Genomic DNA, 18,522 nt, shown 5'->3' with positions numbered 1-18,522 from the left:
CTGATCACTCTTCAGGTCACTGTAGAGATTATAAATGTTCAGATTTCTCTGAGTTGTCCGTGCTAGACTAAAGTTTGGTGGAGAAAAATTTCAGATAAAAAATTCAATTTTGAAGAGGTGAATTATATTTTTTTTATTATAAATTATAGTATAATCTAATTTAAATTCGAACTAGATATAAATTTTTTGGATTGGAGTTGGATTATACTTTATAGATGGATCAGATCCCACTCAAACGGTATATTGAGTCAGAAATTGTAGTCGTGGATTTTATTTGGCTGAATTTGGGTCTAATATTAAAACCCAAACAAAAAGTTGGGTTAGGTCGGGTCACTTGCGAATTGGGATCCCGTCGATCAGACCGATTTGCCAGCCTGTCGAACGCTCCAGTCACGTGCACACAGTTATCAATGACATGGGCATGCGTGCCCCACGTAATTTCTCGCCACAGTGCCGATCAAACGCAAGTGCTTACGTGGCAAACGGTCTGAGCGTCCGATGTAACAGTCTGAGTTCCTCCGCGGGTGAGCATACCAACGGATCAGGACTATCACGAGAGCGGAGGCGTCTCTAACGAATCTGGAGTCTTCTCCACCCCCAAAATTTATTAATTTTTTTTCTCTCCAATTAATAAACGATGTCGTCAGCCCTAGGAGCTCCGGCACGTGAGCGGTGGCACCCGCGGGGAGCACAACCTGGAGGGCTGCAGGCACTTACCCTTGCTCCCTTCCAACGCGACTCTAAGCCGTCCGATTCCATCCACGTCATCGATCCGCGTACTCTCACTAGTCTGGACGGCTCGGATCGCGTCCGAGTAGAATCCGAAGCAACTCTCTCCCTCTCTCCCCCCTCAGTTTCTCTCTCCCTTGCCTTCTACCAACTCTTTTTCCCCAAAATTCTTGAAAAAATTCCCGAAATTTTAGTTTAGTTTTATTTTTTTTTTCTTTATAGAGATGAAGGGGGGATCGGCGGTGGAGGACGAAAGGGAGATGGAGATGGCAGCCAAGACCAAGAAGGAAGAGAAGAAAGAAGAGGTCAAGGCCATGAATGGTGCTGTTGATAATCATGGCCGTCATGGTGATGGTGATGATGCGGAGGAACCGGAGGAGATTGTGGAGCTGAAAGATGTTGATGAGTATGAGGATGGTGATGATGATGGAGAGGGCGAAGAGGATGATGATGACGATGAGGATGAAGACGATGATGATGAGGGGGAGGATGATTCTGACGATGATGTGGAGGAGATCTTCCCGCCTGGGACTGGACCCCAGGCTCAGTCGGTGGATGATGATGAGGAGGAGGAGGAGGAGGAGGAAGACGAGAGTGATGATGAGGATGACGGAGATGACGACGACGACGATGATAGCGACAAGGAAGAGGAGGTATATATATATTTTTATTTTTTCTGCACTTAAATTTAGTTTTATTGTATTTTGTCTTATTTTTATGACATTTATTCGTTTTAATTTGTATATATGGGTAGATCTGTGCTTCTCTTACCGAAATAAAGTAGAAGATTTTCTCAGTTATTTTGATGAGTTATTAGATTATCGTGTTTTATTTAGATTTTTGTGCTTGAAAGAATAAAAGTTAAATTTTTTTTGATAGATCTGTATGGTTAGATTTGTTGCCAAACAAGTTATAGGATTTTTTTTGTTTTAATTTTTGGTAACTTATTATTTGTTTCAGTATGTTTTATTTTGAGCACTTGTTTGATTTTTTTTTTTTTATATTGTTATAGCTGTATTTAGGGTTTTGGTACCATGATGAGTTGAACTATATGAGGGAATGTTTCTATATTTTTTCTAATTTTTAATAGGTTTATATGTTTATCTCTCAGATTCGGACTCAAGCGTATTGTATTTGAGTTTTTTCCTTATAATATATAAATATATGAGCTGATTTAATTCGGCAATGATATATTTTTCTCTGTTAAGTTCTGGATCTTGAGCTTATGCTATTCTTTCTAAATAAACCTATATCTAGCAAGCTCTGTGTTATGGACTAATACAGTAGGGTTAATTCCTGTAGATATGCGTGTTTTTAGATGTGTAGTCTCTGAAGTTTAACTAGCGGAGGTCTTTTTTCCCCCATCTAATATACTCCGTTTATTTTCAAAAAAATAAAAACCATAATGTATCTCCTTTTTCTGGTGATTTGGAATGATTTTATTCATCATCTTCTTTTCTTGGTTTTGCCTTTTTTTTGTTTGAAGTATCTCTGAGAGTCCATTAGTGGTGTAGTTCATATGATTGCTCAATCTTCCTCTGCTGTTGTTTGTTGTTGCCTAGAAGCCATTGATACTTGATAGTGTGAACTGGTTCCATGTTATATGCTAATACTGGCATGTTTTCTTGTTTCTAATTTCTCAACAATAATACAACTGCTTATGAAAGGATTTTAGGGATTAAGAGGAAAGAGTTCTTCTATGCCATTCCTGGTGTTGGCTCCATCATATTTTGCTGCCTCTTGTTTTTGGTTTTGTTTTTCAGTTTTGTGTTGTGTTTTTTGCTCAAAAATAAAATTGTGTTGCTAAATGGTGCGACATCCTTGTTAACTGATAGGAAGGAGTGACTTTGGCAACTATTTATTTTCTTAGTCAGTTGATTTTGTTTGTTCGTTCTGTTTCCATTTTCTTGTTGTTCTTGATGCAGTTATTGTGATCCTGGACAGTGGTCTCTCCAAGTACTGCACGTCTAAACATATTAAGTTGTTGTTACTTGTATTGTTTTGCTTATTTCCATAAATTCATCCTTTCATCTTATAATTTTTAATATGAGCTTTCTAGTTCATCATGTTTGTGCTATATTTGCTGCTTGCCTTGGAGTTATCACAGAATCTCTGTTAAATTTAGGTAGTGGCTTATAGATATTTTATTCTTGGGTCTCACATATTATTAGCTGTCTGGTGTATCTTTATTTTTTTTAATAAAAAATTAAATGGTAAACTTCTGCGTCTTGACATCTTGGTACCAGCATGTTTTAATATCTATCATTGCAAATTCTGTCCCCTAGTGTTTAGACTGACATTGTAATACACTAATTATTTTTGATTTATTTAGAGAGCTCAGTGTTTTTGTGAAACATGTCATGTGCTATTTGCTTAACATCTGTGAGTAAATCATGGGGCTTATGACTATAATAATTTATTGTCACCTGTTAAGTGTATAACTGACCCCAGGTTTGTAGCCCAAGATTGCCAAGGTTTGCTGAAGATCTTATAGTGCAACCAATCTGATTTTCCCGGTGCACCTGAGAATTGATTTGTAATGAAGATCTACGAACCTTCAGTTTTCAATAATAATTTCACTTGGAATCTCAATTGGACTAGATTGTTTTATCCTTTATTCTCAACCATTCATTTTTGTTCCACCTAAAGCTGCATGAGATTTTTCTTTTTCATAAGCTGGTACAAAATTTTCTCCTTTAAAATTCATCTCTAATGATGGAATGGAGGATAGGTCATTTTTCTAGCATAACTTCTGTATCAATGTCATGCTTGAGAGAGAGAGTAATACATATTAACTAGTATAAAATACTCTCTTATCCTGGACATCACCCACTCTTTGGAGAAGGATCCAAGTCCTAGGTTTGTGGTATAATATGTGTTAACTGTCCATCTTAGCGCTCTCTCTTTCTCTCACATGCACACAACCACACACACATTGATTGTTTCTTGTTCCCATCTGTAGCATTGACCTTTCCTTCTCGTGTTTTTTTTGAGAACCATCCTTCTGCATAAATTTAATTCCAAATTTTACATAATAATTTTCTCTTTTCTATTTTTTAAAAAAATTAAAGCATTTTTAGAACCTCGATGCACTTTGAACTTCTGGTTTTGTCTCTGATATGTCAAAACTTTTAGGAGGAATTGGGGACAGAATACCTTGTCCAGCCAGTAGGTCGTGCAGAAGATGAAGAAGATGCAAGTGACTTCGAACCAGGCCAGGAGAATGATGATGATGACATTGATGAAGATGATGAGGATGAGGCAGGTGGTGATGCTGGAAAGGAACAGACCTCCTCAAAGAGGAAGAGATCAGCTGCGGATGACAGCGATGATGATGATGATGATGATGATGATGATGGTGATGGTGATGGTGATGGTGATGAGGATGACGAGAGGCCATCCAAACGATAGTATATTTGTTACTAATTTGGCTGTTTCCGTTGACTTACATGTTAAGGTTCTCCCAAAACTCATCTCCCAATTCTTTCTGGTAGAAAATATTTAGGATTGATATGTATCAGTTGGGGATAATATTTGATATAAAAGCTTTTCTCTCACTGTGGGGACATGTAGAGCATCCATATGACCGGGAAGGCTCATCTCTCCTTCAGAAAGTGCCCATGCGAACTTTTTTTTTTTTTTTGCACTTTACCCCCTTCTTGTCAGTTGGAATCTCCATGTACTTTGATCATTAGGCTTTTGCTAAAATGTTAATTTGCTGATGTCTTTGTTTATTTTGGATGCTTTATGTTGTTGATATCTGATTGCCTTCTCTGTAATATTCATTTATGCCTTTTTTATAGATTTGTTGTGAATGCTATTAGGAGGTTTTTCCTTCTTTCCATGCCGATCTTCTGCTAGCAATGCTCGGGAAGTGTCATGCAGGTGGCAGGGAATTTCTGCCACAGCATAAGCTGCAAGCTTCCACTCAAAAGATTTGAGACATGATCGTTTTAAGTCTCACTGAATACCGAGTTACCTCACAAGATTGGAAGAATTGAAGAAGCGCAGGAAAGAGAAACTATTCACACAATTGAGGATTATTAGCCATTTTCTTCTTTACAAGTAATGGACTTGGACCCCTGTTTCTCAAGCACTTGTCCGATGATGGTTTATGGTTTATCTTTTGTGTAAGTTGTGCTGGGGAATCTCTTATAATTCCATTTTGATCTATTTGATAAATATGTTGGATTCAAGTTGACAGATTTTTGATCTATCGTGTCCAATTCGATCTGTATGAGGTATGATCTGATTTGATGGCCACCTCAAGTCCTGTGACTCTGGGATGGGGCCAAAACTTAGCTCTGGTTCTATATAAAGCTGTGGGCACCTGAAGGAGAAAAGAACAACCCATGGATGACAAGTAGGGGAGAAATAAACGAAGAAAGAAAGGAGAGGAACAAAGTGACACAGAAGGGGCCTATGGTTTGTACCCAAAAAAAAGAAGAAATAAGGGCGCCTATGGTCAAAGTCCACCGAGCGTGCCCATGGGTCAATCCCGACGGTTGTCGCCGTACCAGTCTAAGCTTACAAAACCCTACTAGCAGAGCCGATTTTGAAGTCCAGCGGATTAGATGAGCCCTTCGCATGCAGATTTTGAATTCTATTACGTTCTCTGCTCGCTGTTTCTCAATTTCAAGTTATTGGCAGAGGTTTGGTGATTGTGGTGGTCGACCCTCTTTGGCAAGACATCAAAATGGATAACTTGAGGAGATAAAATGCAACATCTACAATGGTATCTTGCAGACAGTCAAGCTTCCGTGTGTGATGTATTTCCTCACTTATGGAATATATGATATGTTAAGCAACAATGGGCGAGATTTCTTCACCAAAAAAAAAGAAAAGAAAAAAACCGATGAGAAACATTATCCTCTTTTTCAAGCTTGTGGGTCGGTCCAAGGTTAAGAGGCTCTATACCTACGCACGGTTTGCCTATTTGCAGGCTTATCTGCCGTGCTAACAAGTAATCAAGGCGAAAACAGAATGGCATCAGGCTTTCATCCTCTTCTCTCCTCTCCGCCTCTCTTCCATCTACTCTTCCTTCTCTCTTGCCCAACTCTCCAAAGTCACCAACGCCATCGCAATTGAGGACTTATCATGGGTGCTGCAAATGCACGGGGGCCATCCATGGGCTATGTAAGGTGAGTCTGGTGCAACCAAGATGAAGAGCAGCTTCAGTACCAGCTGTTCCTAAAGGTAGCAAATGGCAAATGGGATGAACCTAGAGCAAAAATCATTGAACCAAAGTCACATCGGCGTGGCTGGAAGTGAACATTCTCAAAACTAGATATGTCAACATTTGATCCAATTCTGTTGGGATGGGAGTTGCTGGGTAAGGTACTTTTGATCAGTTTCTTGGATTGATCAAAAGGGGTATGAAACATTAAATAGCTAATCATACCCTTACTTTTCCACCTGTGCTATTTTTTAGTGCATAAAGCGGTATATTATGACAAAGATAAACAACATATCAACTGATTCCGCACAGAAATTTCATTGAGAGCAAATTTCCTTTTATCTGAAAATTTAAACAGAAAATATCGTTGGTTCTGACATATTAACATGTAACAATCTTATAATTTCTATTCTGCAAGCTCTATAAGTACATAATATTGAGGTAGAAGGGATTGACCACCGCCACAGACGTTCAGCACAGTCAATTACATTAAGCATTACAATCAAGTTCCATTAAATTTAGTTACGGGTGCCAGTTCTCTTATTTCCCTACTTTTTCCCCATACTTTTTTCTGCATGAAAGGCATCCGCACCTGGAACAGCCACTGGAAGGCCTCCATATCCTAGCGTAACATCCTTACATCTGTAAAATGGCCTGAAAAAATCAAAGCAATTAAGAAAACAAAATGATTGACTCGTAACCATGTTATCTTTACATATGCTTCAAGGGAAGAAACATTTGATGACAACTTCAAGCATTTAAAACTTGAGATTTGAAAGGATCCAGAAAAATGTAGAAATGCTTACAATTAATCAATCTAGTGAAAATCACATCCCATCAACAACTTTAATTCCTGCTCGTTTGTCCCATTCCTCAGCAGAGAGAGCATCTGCCATTATCTTCTCTTGGCCACGCCAAAGAATCTGTGCCACAAGTACAAATAAATGAATAAATAAAAACCAGCCCATAATTTTTTGTTATAATCAAATCAACCCACATTCTCATAAAGCCACTGTTAAAATCTCTGAACAATCGTAGCCAGTCTTAATGGTTTCCAACCGGATATGGGAAAGGGAACCACAGACATGCTTCACCATGTTTTGTCGTGTTCTAGAGGTTACTAACTACGTGTAATAACTAATAAGTTGAGCATGCGACAGCCGGACATCACCAACTAAAGAAGAGCAAGTACCTTGTCAATGACCCCAAATTCTTGAGCCTTAATTGAGTCCATATAAAACGGTCTCCGCATCAGCTTCGATACTGACTCCACAGGCTAATTAACAAAGCTTGTCAGATTTTCGGCTGTAATCTATAAATTTACAAATACAAGAAGTTTTCATATACTCACATTTCCAGTGTGCTTTGCTAGAAGTTTAACGAGTGTGTCCCTATTATTTATAATCTGTTGAAATCACAGAAGTATCATATGAATCAAAAGGGCAGGGATAGGTACACTTAAAAAAGGAAGGCAAAGTATAACCAAGTTAAATACACGATGTCAGGTCAACTGACTAAAATATGCATGTAGAATTTGTACCAACATTCAATAATTTAAATCATGAGACAAAAGATTATTTACTCAAACAGAGGGGGAATTTCTTTAATTATAACTTTCAGCTGCTGACATAAATCTAACATGAACAATCATGATAGTGAGGTAAAAAGTATTACAGTAATAATGGAGTGTTTCACATTTACTGAGATATGCCACCTCAACTCAAGAAGTAGCCCTAGTTTAGCAATATTTTATTTCCTAGGGGTACAACCCATTTAAGCTTAATTAATTTTTACACTTCGAAATTGGATCTCAATTAACAATATATATGTTAACAAATTGCACAAGACTGCACGGCTCTAGCATTACAGATCTAGCCTCTATGCCTCATGCCTATGAACAATAGCTGATCTTGGTATCGATCAACTAGCCGCTTTATGAAATTCTCTTTTCATGAGAACAAGGAGAAAATTTCTTTATCCTAGCAAAATTATTATATTCATAATAAAATAAGATTCTGAAAATCAATATATATCTAGCGAAGACTCTGAATAAGAATGATAGATTTTATAGATGATTAAAAAGGCCAGAAAGCAGATAGTTAATTGGTAATTGCAACAATGATAATTATGAAACTTTCAAAGGACTATCTTTCTACAATGACATGGGGAAGAATATCCATATTTTACAATGTAATAAAAAGATGATTAAAAAAAAGTGGCATTGAAGCTCTATGAAATCCCAAACCACATCTGTTATGCCTTTTCAAGAATTTCAACACCCAATACAGAGTACATGTAATGTCACACTACATCCAACAAAAACTAAGTTCAATGAGGTAAAACATATAACAGATTCTCATGTATTCCACGCAACATATACTAACTCCACATTTCATTGGAACCAAGCACTTTGACATCGTAATTGATTAGGTATTCTAACGTCTGGAAGCATGCTTTAGGCCATCAATTGAATTAATCCATCTTGCCTTGAAGCAAGCATTTTGACGACATTTTCTCCTGCCTTGGAGTGGCAGACCCTTCATATTGGGGTAGTGTTTAGCATTTCATTAAGAACATTGACTAAATGGATTTCAACCTACACAGTAATATATAACAAAATCTTTTATGGACTCGGATCTCAACCTACAAGCAGTAATAAATTCCAAAATCTTTATGGACTCTTCCATGGAGGCATCTTAGATCGCCTCATAGTCAATCTCATCTTCTGTGGCAAGTCTTTATATGAGAAGCCTTGCCTTTGCCATCAACACCTTTTCATCCCATAGACCCAATTACACTCAACAAGCCTATCCCTTTTAACTGGATCCACTAGAGTCCATCCTTCATTTACATGGAGTCAAAACTTGGACTTTATTATTTTCATATGCTAACCCACCAAGGATTGAGCCAGACCAGACATGCCTGCAAGTATACGAACCAACATCTAGATCATCAAGGATTGCATGAAATATATTTCACATAGAAGGTGGACCACTGGAAAGATCGAAAGGAAAGCATCAGACTCACTAAATCTTAGTGGTACTGCAATAATTAGAATCTAGAGCCTAGGAAACAGGAAAATCTTCTATGCCTCCTCCAAGTTAAGGTTGCTTTTGAGGTTGCTTTCTTTTAAAAAAATAAAAGAGAGCTTTTTATTCTTTGTTCTTCCTTAGTCTCACATTAATAGCTAACAAAGAATTGCTTAACTTGATACACTGTAACTCGTTTGGCTACTTCTCACACTCCTGCAGAACAACCTGAAAACCTCAGGTCTTGTACGTTAATCTTATTTCATGCCCAGAACTCATAAGGAATCATTCCTGTGGATTTCATGCAAGTTCCTTACGACAGTCCCACTAGCAAGTCCCACCAAAACACATGGATAGATTTAACATTCTAAAAATAAAGGACATCATTTCCATCATTTCAAGGGTTTCTGCTTATGGACATATTGTTTTGTTCAGCTTCAGCCAGCAGGAGGTCCAAACTTGGTAAGAATCTTGGAAACTATCACTTGTAACCTAATCCAATTCATACCTCTCAATTCTTCTTTCTTACTGATCTATTGAGCTCAAGTGTTCAACATGGATGGAGAGAGGCAGCACTGATCCACATCAATTCATCCTCTTCCCAGGTCTAACTTCTTTCCAACCCTCAAACAACAAGACCATAATGACAATGCTCTTTCTTCATCATAATATGAAATCCCTTTGCAAAGCCAACTCTAGCAATCAGTAAAAACTACATTGTTTGTTCCAAAAAGTTTCCAAACAAGTGCTATATTTATGGGCAGGCAAAGGGGCTCACAGACACCATAGAGGAATGCCGTTGGATGAAGAAGACCATCCAGTGGTGCTTGAGTTTTAACTTCTGCTGGAGTTGCAATAGGGCTGCATTTGGTTTGGGAATAAGAAAAACCATAATAGGAATTTTATGCCCATTGAAATAGTTATGCTTCTGATTTCTGTTTGGCTACAATTTCTGGAACACTTTTGGCTGAAGGTGTTTTGTCATGAAAAAAGAGGAAGCAGGCAAATGATGGCCTTATGCTAAGAACAGCTTATGGCAGATTCCCCTGAGAATAGTTATGCATAATATAAGCAAGTTTGACCGGCATAACTATTCCTTGCTTATACCTTTTATAAAGGCTGCTTGGCAGGCCTTGGCAGGCATAAGGTCTATATATGCAAGCCGCATGCCTGCTTTATTCCCACACCAACTAATGCCTAATTGCCATGCAAGATGGATTAACATTAATCTTGGAATTATCTTTTTTTTTACCTATAATAATGAATAAGAAAACCTTTGAATCGTCCTTAAGAAGAGAAGAACTAATACATATTAAGAGAAATGCCAAAGGATTCATTATTTTCTAGGGTGTCTGTTTTGCAGTACTTGTAGATAGTGATCCTTCCAATTAAAATAATAGTAATGGGTGCATAAAATTTTGGTACTTAATGAACATTACTTTTAATCAAAGATCTTGTTATGTAAACCTTGACATTCACAAAACTTCCAATGATGATATGATATGGAAATATACTTTATTTTTGTTCCACATAATTGCACCAAAAAGACTCATTAACCCAATCCGATGGTCGTCTGAGGAAATAGCTGAAAAAATTATCTACGTTCCTGTAGTCTCATAACTAGAATTATCTTACGTATGACAGAATGTTACCTGGACATGCTACATGGGTGTCAAGTGTCCAAGTGTCCAGGAGTGTTGGATAGGGGATCTTTCTAAATACCGGATATGGGGACATGCGTATATTATATAGATGTATCCTTAAGTATGCATAGATATATATACATGATCAAGAGTTTGTTGGATCAATTGCTTTAAATTTCATACAATTTATAAAACATTTGCTAAATATTATACTAAACTTGAAAGCCTCTAGGTCTAGGTGCCAAAAGTTAACTATAATGATATCATGGTTCACGGTTCTGAAGTGTCAAGGAGTGTCATCAAATATTCAGGTGTCTATGCGTCCAGACACAGCAAAAAACCCAGATTTTCAAGTGTTTAGGTAACATTGTTGACAGTTATCAGATACTTTATTGTTCCAATTGAATTGGAATTTAAAGCTTTACGTACATTGGACATGCACCTTTAGAAGTAAGAGTAAACAATGAGCTAACTATAAAGAATTAGTTAAACAAATCAGACCTCCTTTGCACGAATAAGCACATCACTGGCTGGCAACTGCCCAGTTGAAGGAACACGAGGTTGTTGAATCATAGCTGACATAAAAGTAAACATTTTGCATGTCAATCAGTACACTAACCGAATATGAAATAAGGAAAACTTTCATATCGTTACATCACACTATCATATTCCAGCATACCTTTGGCATGAGGCATCATAAATCGTCTACCTTTCTTTCCTGCAGCAAGAAGTAGACAGGCCTGACCTATTGCAGCTCCAACAGCTACAGTTTGGATCTGCATAAGCAACAACAATCCCAACAAAAGAAATACATGAACAAACATGAAACCCATTTTACTGCAAGTTGCCGAAATCATATTACTTTAATAGGAAGTGCACTTCAATAACTACAAGAGGAAAAACTCACAACTAAAAGAGAAGGATACCACCTCAAACGCAAGATGTAATAATGAAAAAAAAGGTATTTTTGTTGACTAACCCCCTCCTCCCGCCAAACAAGAAACAATTGCCTGCCATCTTGTTGGAGGCACCAAAGGCATGAGTACAAATGATACCATCTACGAGCACTGTATCAATGTCCCCTATTTCTTAGGATGAAAATGCAAATTGTCATGGCTCCCCTTTCTCCTTATCCCAAGTGATATTCTCCACAAATACAAAAACAAGTCTCGATGATATGAGCTTCCACTTCAGTTGTAGTTTAAAATCAGATATTTTTGGAATGCAGCTGAGTAACCAAGCTCTTATCCCACTACTGCACCAAAGCTTTGATTGGGTCTAATTCATAGGCAATCAGCTATAAAAGTTCAAAGTCTTTATCCCGTCAAGGAGGACTCAAATCTCTGGGGACAATCTTGATGTAAATTACCAATATTATCACCATTGACCAACAAAAAAAAATGATTTCTTTGGATAAGCACCATATCCACATCAACTTGCTTCTCTTTGTAATTTCAATATCTTAAATTTATCTTTGAATAGCCTCCTATTCTTCTTCCCTGAAAACTACCCTCAGGATCATTTCATGTGCTTGTTAAACATTACCAGTTTGATCACTTCCATCCAATTGAGATACTTGTAAGAAAAGATATTACACAATCCATGACACCTCATCATCCATATATACCTCAGAAAGATTTAAAAGGAAATAATCCATACTCTATAAATTTAGAAAATGCTATACATCATCTATACTTCACACACAATTAGAAAATGACTAGCCAATTTGCATTCCCTTCTATTTCTGCCACATATTAAAGGCTGATGACACTAGTATATGGATCTCATTTTAAAAATGTCAAATTGGATCTTCTCAACTACCGCCAACATAGAAAATGAAAAAAGAAAAACCATGTACATTAGAGTAGTTTAAAATGCGCAAGCCAACAGATTCATACAACAGTGGAAAATCGATGTAGTCAAAATTGTTATAAAAAGAGACAACAAGAACTAGACAGTGGCAATCATAACATTGGCAAGAAATGCGGATACCTCATTTTTTAACTGCATCATAGCATCATAAATAGCAAAACCTTCTGTCTCCATCCCAACCTGAAATGCATGAAAATATATATTTAAAGAGCTGTCACTAATTCAAAGCACAAGAGGAAATGCTGACATTCCAGAAATCCATCTCTAACAGAGCAAAGATAAATCAAAATGGTCAGTATTAATATCAATCAGGTAGATAATATGAACATTTAACTGTTTTTCAGTATTTAGGACCATTGCTGAAACAGAACATTTTACAACCTGGCAATTCCTGCCATGGTAAATGAGCAAATTACCTCTTGTCATTTAGATAGATTATTGCTAGATTTGCCAGACACGCATTCATCAACATGGTAAACAACAATTTGTGTGTAGCTAGTGAGACACTATGACCTGCTGCTTAAGCAAAAGCGCAAACAGATAGGCGATTACCAGTACAGATAGCAGTTGTCTCAGAAGATCAAAATATACCGTACTTCAGACAATGTCCAATTTCAGGATGTTCAACAAGCGTGAGTACTTTATTTGCTTGCTATACAAAAAACATGAAAATTAGGTATGGATGTAAAGGATAAAAAGTTATTGACTATCCCTCACAACACTAAATTGGCAATTTGCAAGATCAGACCAGTACTTTTTTTTTGTATGTTCTAATTGTTGTCAGGAAATTAGATATTGCAACTGGAGAGCAGACAAACTGGAATGTCATCCAACCAGTACCTCCACCTAACCAGTACTTCTACCTTTAAATCATTCTTTTCAACTCCACAAAATACTCAAAAAAGTAGTGGCAGAGAATATAGAATCCTGCACCCACTAATTTAGGGATGTGTAAGCATGTGAAAAAATCTGAGAAGTCTTTTAGCAAGACCATCATCTGAACATAAATACTTTAATTTGAAAAAAAAAAAAGAATTTCTCACAAATGTTGTATCAAAAAATAGAAGGAGAAAAAATTGGTTCCTTTTGTGCCCAGAAAGAAGAGAAACAAGCGAAACAACTACAAGCACGATCATGAGCAAAATTCTAGTTTTGTTCTTTATTGCAGAGAACTGAATGATAGATAGATCACACACTTAGAGGTGCACACAAATTCTAGTTTCTTAAAAAGAACCAGAGACCAGTAACCATCCACTAGGAATATATAAACATGTCTAAAAGGCCATGTTTTTTCATTGCCCGACCCATTAACAAGCAGATCAATCAATCATCAACATAATTGTTTTTAAGTCACTTTTCCGTACCTTCACTTCCAAATTGAACTATCAACCATCAACAACTCAAATTACTAGTTTCGGAGTGCTACGTCCAACACAATCATCTTTCTAAAGCTCAAACCATCCCCCTTTATCCCATCCAACCTGTTATGGCAAGAAGTTCTACCATAACCACACGTATTTGTCCAAACCCCACAGCTTTCATACAGAACACTATTACCAGGCTCCATTAGAACATGGAGCCTGGTAAACTTTGAGAACATGGAGCAGAACTTGCTCCATTAGAATGTAACATATAGAAAATTACATAAAAAAAGATTGTGCAGGACAATAAGTCGAATTTCAAAGCATATTGGGGGGCATGGATCTCTATTAACAGACATGAACTCGACAACTTTTCTATGATTGGTTGTAGAAATATTCTTTTGTTGATTGTAGATGAATGCCACTGAGCATATAGTTTAAAGAGTACAAGTCATTCACGTCAATTTTAGAACACAACTAATGGAGCCGACCCGTGGACAAGTTAAAATTTATTAAATGAACAAAGAGAAGAGCTAAGAAACCAAAATTGCATACAGTTTCCCCATCATCACGTGTTGTTCCAGTTGAATTGATATAAAGATAAATCGGTTGCTTTGGATCCATCCATTGCAGGTAAAGCATTTCGGCAATCACAAGCTCTGTGACAGCTGGCACCAACTAAACATTAAAAAAAGAATGGTTAGTTTTAGTAAAAATTAATTTTCATGTCTTCATATAAGTATAGACATAGTTCTTAGAGCGATCTAGTACTCTAAGAACTGTCAACAAGACAATAGGGAGAACCTGGTGTGGTTGCAACACTTACGGGCATGCCAATATAGACAATTCGTCCATGGAGAAGTAAAGATGGCAAGTCTGGAGGAGGCTTTCTTGGCCTGTGTTCATTGTAAGAAACAGAATGCTCCACCTGGTTCAGGTTAACAAAAGTTAAAAGCTATTAAAATCATTTAGAATATATAAAGCATGAGTAAACATCAAGATCCATCCATGGAAAATTAGTTCTGGAAACCTTACAATTTGGAAATAAGCCAAATAACAGCAACTAAAGTAAAAGTAAAGCAATTTTGGAGATTGAACCAAAATTCAGATGTTTCCTACAAATATAATTTCATCTTAAATAGTAAAAAAGATTTGTTTAAAAGACATATAAAATTGCAAAAGTTATTACGAATCACTTTATATTACATTTCATTGATTAAAGTAAACAGAGCATTGCACATCATAAAATCTGAGAACTTGGCAAAATTCTGAAAATTCCACTGTGGTACATATGAGAGGGCATGCTTGCACACACATGCACCTGCATGAGCAGTTGGAATCTAACCTTTTACATTAAAGCTTGAGTGCTACAAACATATCACCCAGACAACCATTAGACAGGTTCTGGGCAATCAAAGCATCACCACAGACTTGCTCAAGAATTTGACAACAAAATAATTCAGACCCTGGTCATGCCAAAATGCCGAAAATTCCATCATTAATCAGTACTTTGATCACTCATTGGAAAATAACTTATTGTGAGTTACTCACCTCATCTGTACCTTCAGAGGTGACTCCTTAACATGTGTTTATGTTTTTGTAGAATGTTTCATTGACGTGTTAACGTAGATCTCATGGACAATTACTTTATAGCACATTAGGTAAGAGAAAAATACCAGAATTCTCATTTTGCATGGTCAATAGTTAAAATGATACTGTAAATATACAATTAAGAGATTATACTTCATTAACACTTTTTTTTTATTGGACGATGGGGGGACCGGGAGGGGCAGGGGCTGTCACAACATTTATTTGAGAAGAACAAGCCATATACATTCAAAAAGAAAGGAACAGGAGAAGAAGAACACAATGAGAATGAACTATATTTACCGTAGTAAGGTGACAAGGTTGAGAAGGATCTGCCACAGATAGGATAAGCAAAGAATACAACAAGGGCAAAACATAAGACCATGTCATATAAACAAGCCTCTCTGACAACTAACAAGCAGCTCCTTTTAAACAAGAACAAGTAATATGACAAATGATAAGCCTTCAAATCCCTATGAGGTGGTGAATTTCGTTTGGATATCCGTTATGCATTGCATAACACCACAAGTAGCAAAAAACCCAATCCATTAATGAAAATTTATCACTGAAGGAGCTAATATCAAGGACCACACATCACTGTCAAGTAACAATCCCACAAGCCAAAATGTAGCATCGCTTGAACTGTGATGTCATCTCATAGAACTGGAAAATTAAATTCTTCATCGTCATTATAACAACACAAGGAGAAAGTTCCATTGACCTTGATAACTTTCTTGACAGTGTTTTTCTTTGGGAGGATTTTCCGATGGTAGACCAAACCAAGGTCTTGATTTTATTCAAAACCCAGAGACTCCAATATTGACTGCTTAACCACCAAAGATACCCAATAAGTAAAGAACTTATGTTGTGATGTAAAGTGGAAATGACATTAATTTCCACCTAAAATATGTGAAAACTTCTCATTAACATTTTCAGTTAAAATGTTTAACCAAGTCTAGATTGACTTCAATAGTTTCATTATCACAAAGATGTTCTCTTTTAAAATAAATTACCTTCAGACTCCCTATCAGGACTTTAGATTATTCTGGAAAGCTTAGAAAAACTGAGCTGAGACACTTCCAGCATCAAATATCTGACTAGAATTTGAAATTGCCACCTTATGATTTTTATCCATGAACTAAGGATATTTTCCCATAATAATATATACTTCAATGACACAGCAAGTCTAAAATAGTTTTCTCTTCATCTTCATCCGCTAACTTCTCCACATATTTTGTTTTTCCTCTTTGAAACTTTTTGCCTGAGGGACCATATTGGCTCTTGATATTCTCAGTAAACAAGATCCAGTCGCCGTCTTTGTATTCTCATCTCTCCCTCTTTCTACCAAAAAGTTGATATACAAACTCATTTAGTTTTTAACTACTAAGAAATTGCACTTATTCTTGACGACGTTGAAGGTAAGAAACACCACGCCTGCAATGGTATTTCCTCTGCCAAAAGCAAATTGCTTTTCCACAACACAGATCCTCTCAAAAACCTCTCCTCCAGGAGATTATGCACATACAAAAATTATCAGACTTCTCAACCCCCCCAAAAAACCCAAATACCTGATACAAAGACATCAGCAAATCTGAAGGCTTCTCCTATTCAATGGCAATGCCCACAAAAGTTTCTTCCAATCATCAGTTAAAGTGAATAGCCACTCAATACATAAAAGAATTAAAAACAAATGCAGAAGTCTTTCAAGGTGATTTTACAGAATAGAAAGACGCAGCAATGCACTCATGAACCTTTTAAAAAGAAACCAAATTCAGAAACCCCCTTGACCTAAGTGCACTCCCTCCTTCAAGGCCGCCTGACCTAATTTTGACTAGTCTCCTTAACAGTTATAATACCACATTAACAAACCTAAATGGCCTATAGCTCCTAATCTTAACTGCCATTTAAACCCCAGAAAATCCAATTTTGAAAAGAATCCTCTTTTTACAAATCTCTCAATCCTCGGTCTCTTATCTTTCGTTCTACCACATATTCACTATACTATTGATACACAACATCAAAATAACCATCTAAACCGACCCTATCTCGACAAAACAGGATAATGGTAAAAGACATGAAAGAAGTTCCAAGTTTTACTAAATCCACGGAAGAAAAAGTTGTCTCCTAAAAACGAGCAAGAAGCGAGGGCCTCTTCCTTTACCTGGGCGGGAGTGGCCATGAGCTTGGGGCTATCGAAGATGTCGAGAAAGGGAGGGGTCTCGCCATCCAGCGAAGGGGGCACGGCGAGGGCTTCGGGAGCGGAGGCGGCGACGGAGGCGAGCTTGGACAGGAAGGGGTCCTTGGGGTTCAGGGGCGGCATCGGAGGCAGCGCCATCCTTCTAGTGCTCGCCGCTCGCCTGGGAGCGGCGGAGGTAGGAGAAGAGAAAGGGAAGGAGGAGGCAGGGACGGCCATGGGGATCTGGGGGCAGACGGTCCGAAAGCTCAGAGCCCCGAACGCCATCGTCTCTCTCGTCTCCCTCTCGCTCTTCGACCGCGCGGATATGGGTTTGGCTCGATATCTCCCACCGGGAGCGGATGTTCTATGGTTCGGCTCGCGCGAGGGGAAACTGGGCGGCTTCCGGGGTTCAGCCCACCCTGCCATGAACATAACGAAGGCCCAAGACGGCCCATTCATGGAGCAATATTTTTTTAAGCACATAAAAAGTGGTAGGCAATAGTGCAACCTGTAACTAAGTTTCGAATTATTAGAATGTTCAGGAAAGAACACCACCTAAAACAGTCTTCTTTGTTGAGAGTTTTAAGAGATATCTGATGTGGTCAAGGAAGATCGGCCTCCGACTCGCGCGTCCAGCGCTACGGAGGATCTGCTGCCCTCCGATCTCGTCTCCACTGGTCTTAGACAGCGGAGGCGACTGCTTCTCCTCAAATGTATTGTCCGCTTTGGGCACGTCGTGCGATATCCTCACAGTTTTGCCCCATAAAAGGCGCTTCTAAAGAGAAAGGGGTAGCTCCCCTCTATTTAAGAAACAGACATCTCCGCTATCTAGTTGATATGTGATTAAGTTTGGATCCTTTATTCTCACAACAGTACCACTACCCTCCAAACAAAGGAGAATTATTAGAATGGCATGACCCTGTTGCCAATAGGCACTTATATGCACCTT

The 18,522-nt window shown here is 37.8% G+C and overlaps 2 protein-coding genes across 2 annotated transcripts; one reads left to right on the top strand and one right to left on the bottom strand.

The window, feature by feature from the left end:
- Nucleotides 1-575: 575 nt before the first annotated feature.
- On the top strand, nucleotides 576-4,463 carry LOC103707270 (uncharacterized). Its single transcript, XM_008791692.6, has 2 exons — nucleotides 576-1,382; nucleotides 3,865-4,463. The coding sequence occupies exons 1-2, from the start codon at nucleotides 954-956 to the stop codon at nucleotides 4,138-4,140; spliced, it is 705 nt and encodes a 234-aa protein (XP_008789914.2). The 5' UTR covers nucleotides 576-953; the 3' UTR covers nucleotides 4,141-4,463.
- Nucleotides 4,464-6,220: 1,757 nt separating this feature from the next.
- On the bottom strand, nucleotides 6,221-17,972 carry LOC103707272 (ATP-dependent caseinolytic (Clp) protease/crotonase family protein). The gene is made up of 10 exons (XM_008791695.6): nucleotides 17,559-17,972; nucleotides 14,637-14,738; nucleotides 14,366-14,488; nucleotides 12,570-12,629; nucleotides 11,257-11,353; nucleotides 11,079-11,152; nucleotides 7,257-7,310; nucleotides 7,098-7,181; nucleotides 6,712-6,828; nucleotides 6,221-6,559 (listed from the first exon to the last, which is right to left on the bottom strand). The coding sequence occupies exons 1-9, from the start codon at nucleotides 17,856-17,858 to the stop codon at nucleotides 6,733-6,735; spliced, it is 990 nt and encodes a 329-aa protein (XP_008789917.2). The 5' UTR covers nucleotides 17,859-17,972; the 3' UTR covers nucleotides 6,221-6,559; nucleotides 6,712-6,732.
- Between the last annotated feature and the right edge of the window lie 550 nt (nucleotides 17,973-18,522).

This window comes from Phoenix dactylifera, chromosome 17, assembly GCF_051530095.1.
Source record: "Phoenix dactylifera cultivar Ajwa chromosome 17, Ajwa_hap1_PhDact_Kaust_v1.1, whole genome shotgun sequence".
NCBI classification, from domain to species: domain Eukaryota; kingdom Viridiplantae; phylum Streptophyta; class Magnoliopsida; order Arecales; family Arecaceae; genus Phoenix; species Phoenix dactylifera.
Note: the sequence above shows the minus strand (reverse complement) of the source record. Positions and strands in the feature narration are given on the sequence as shown.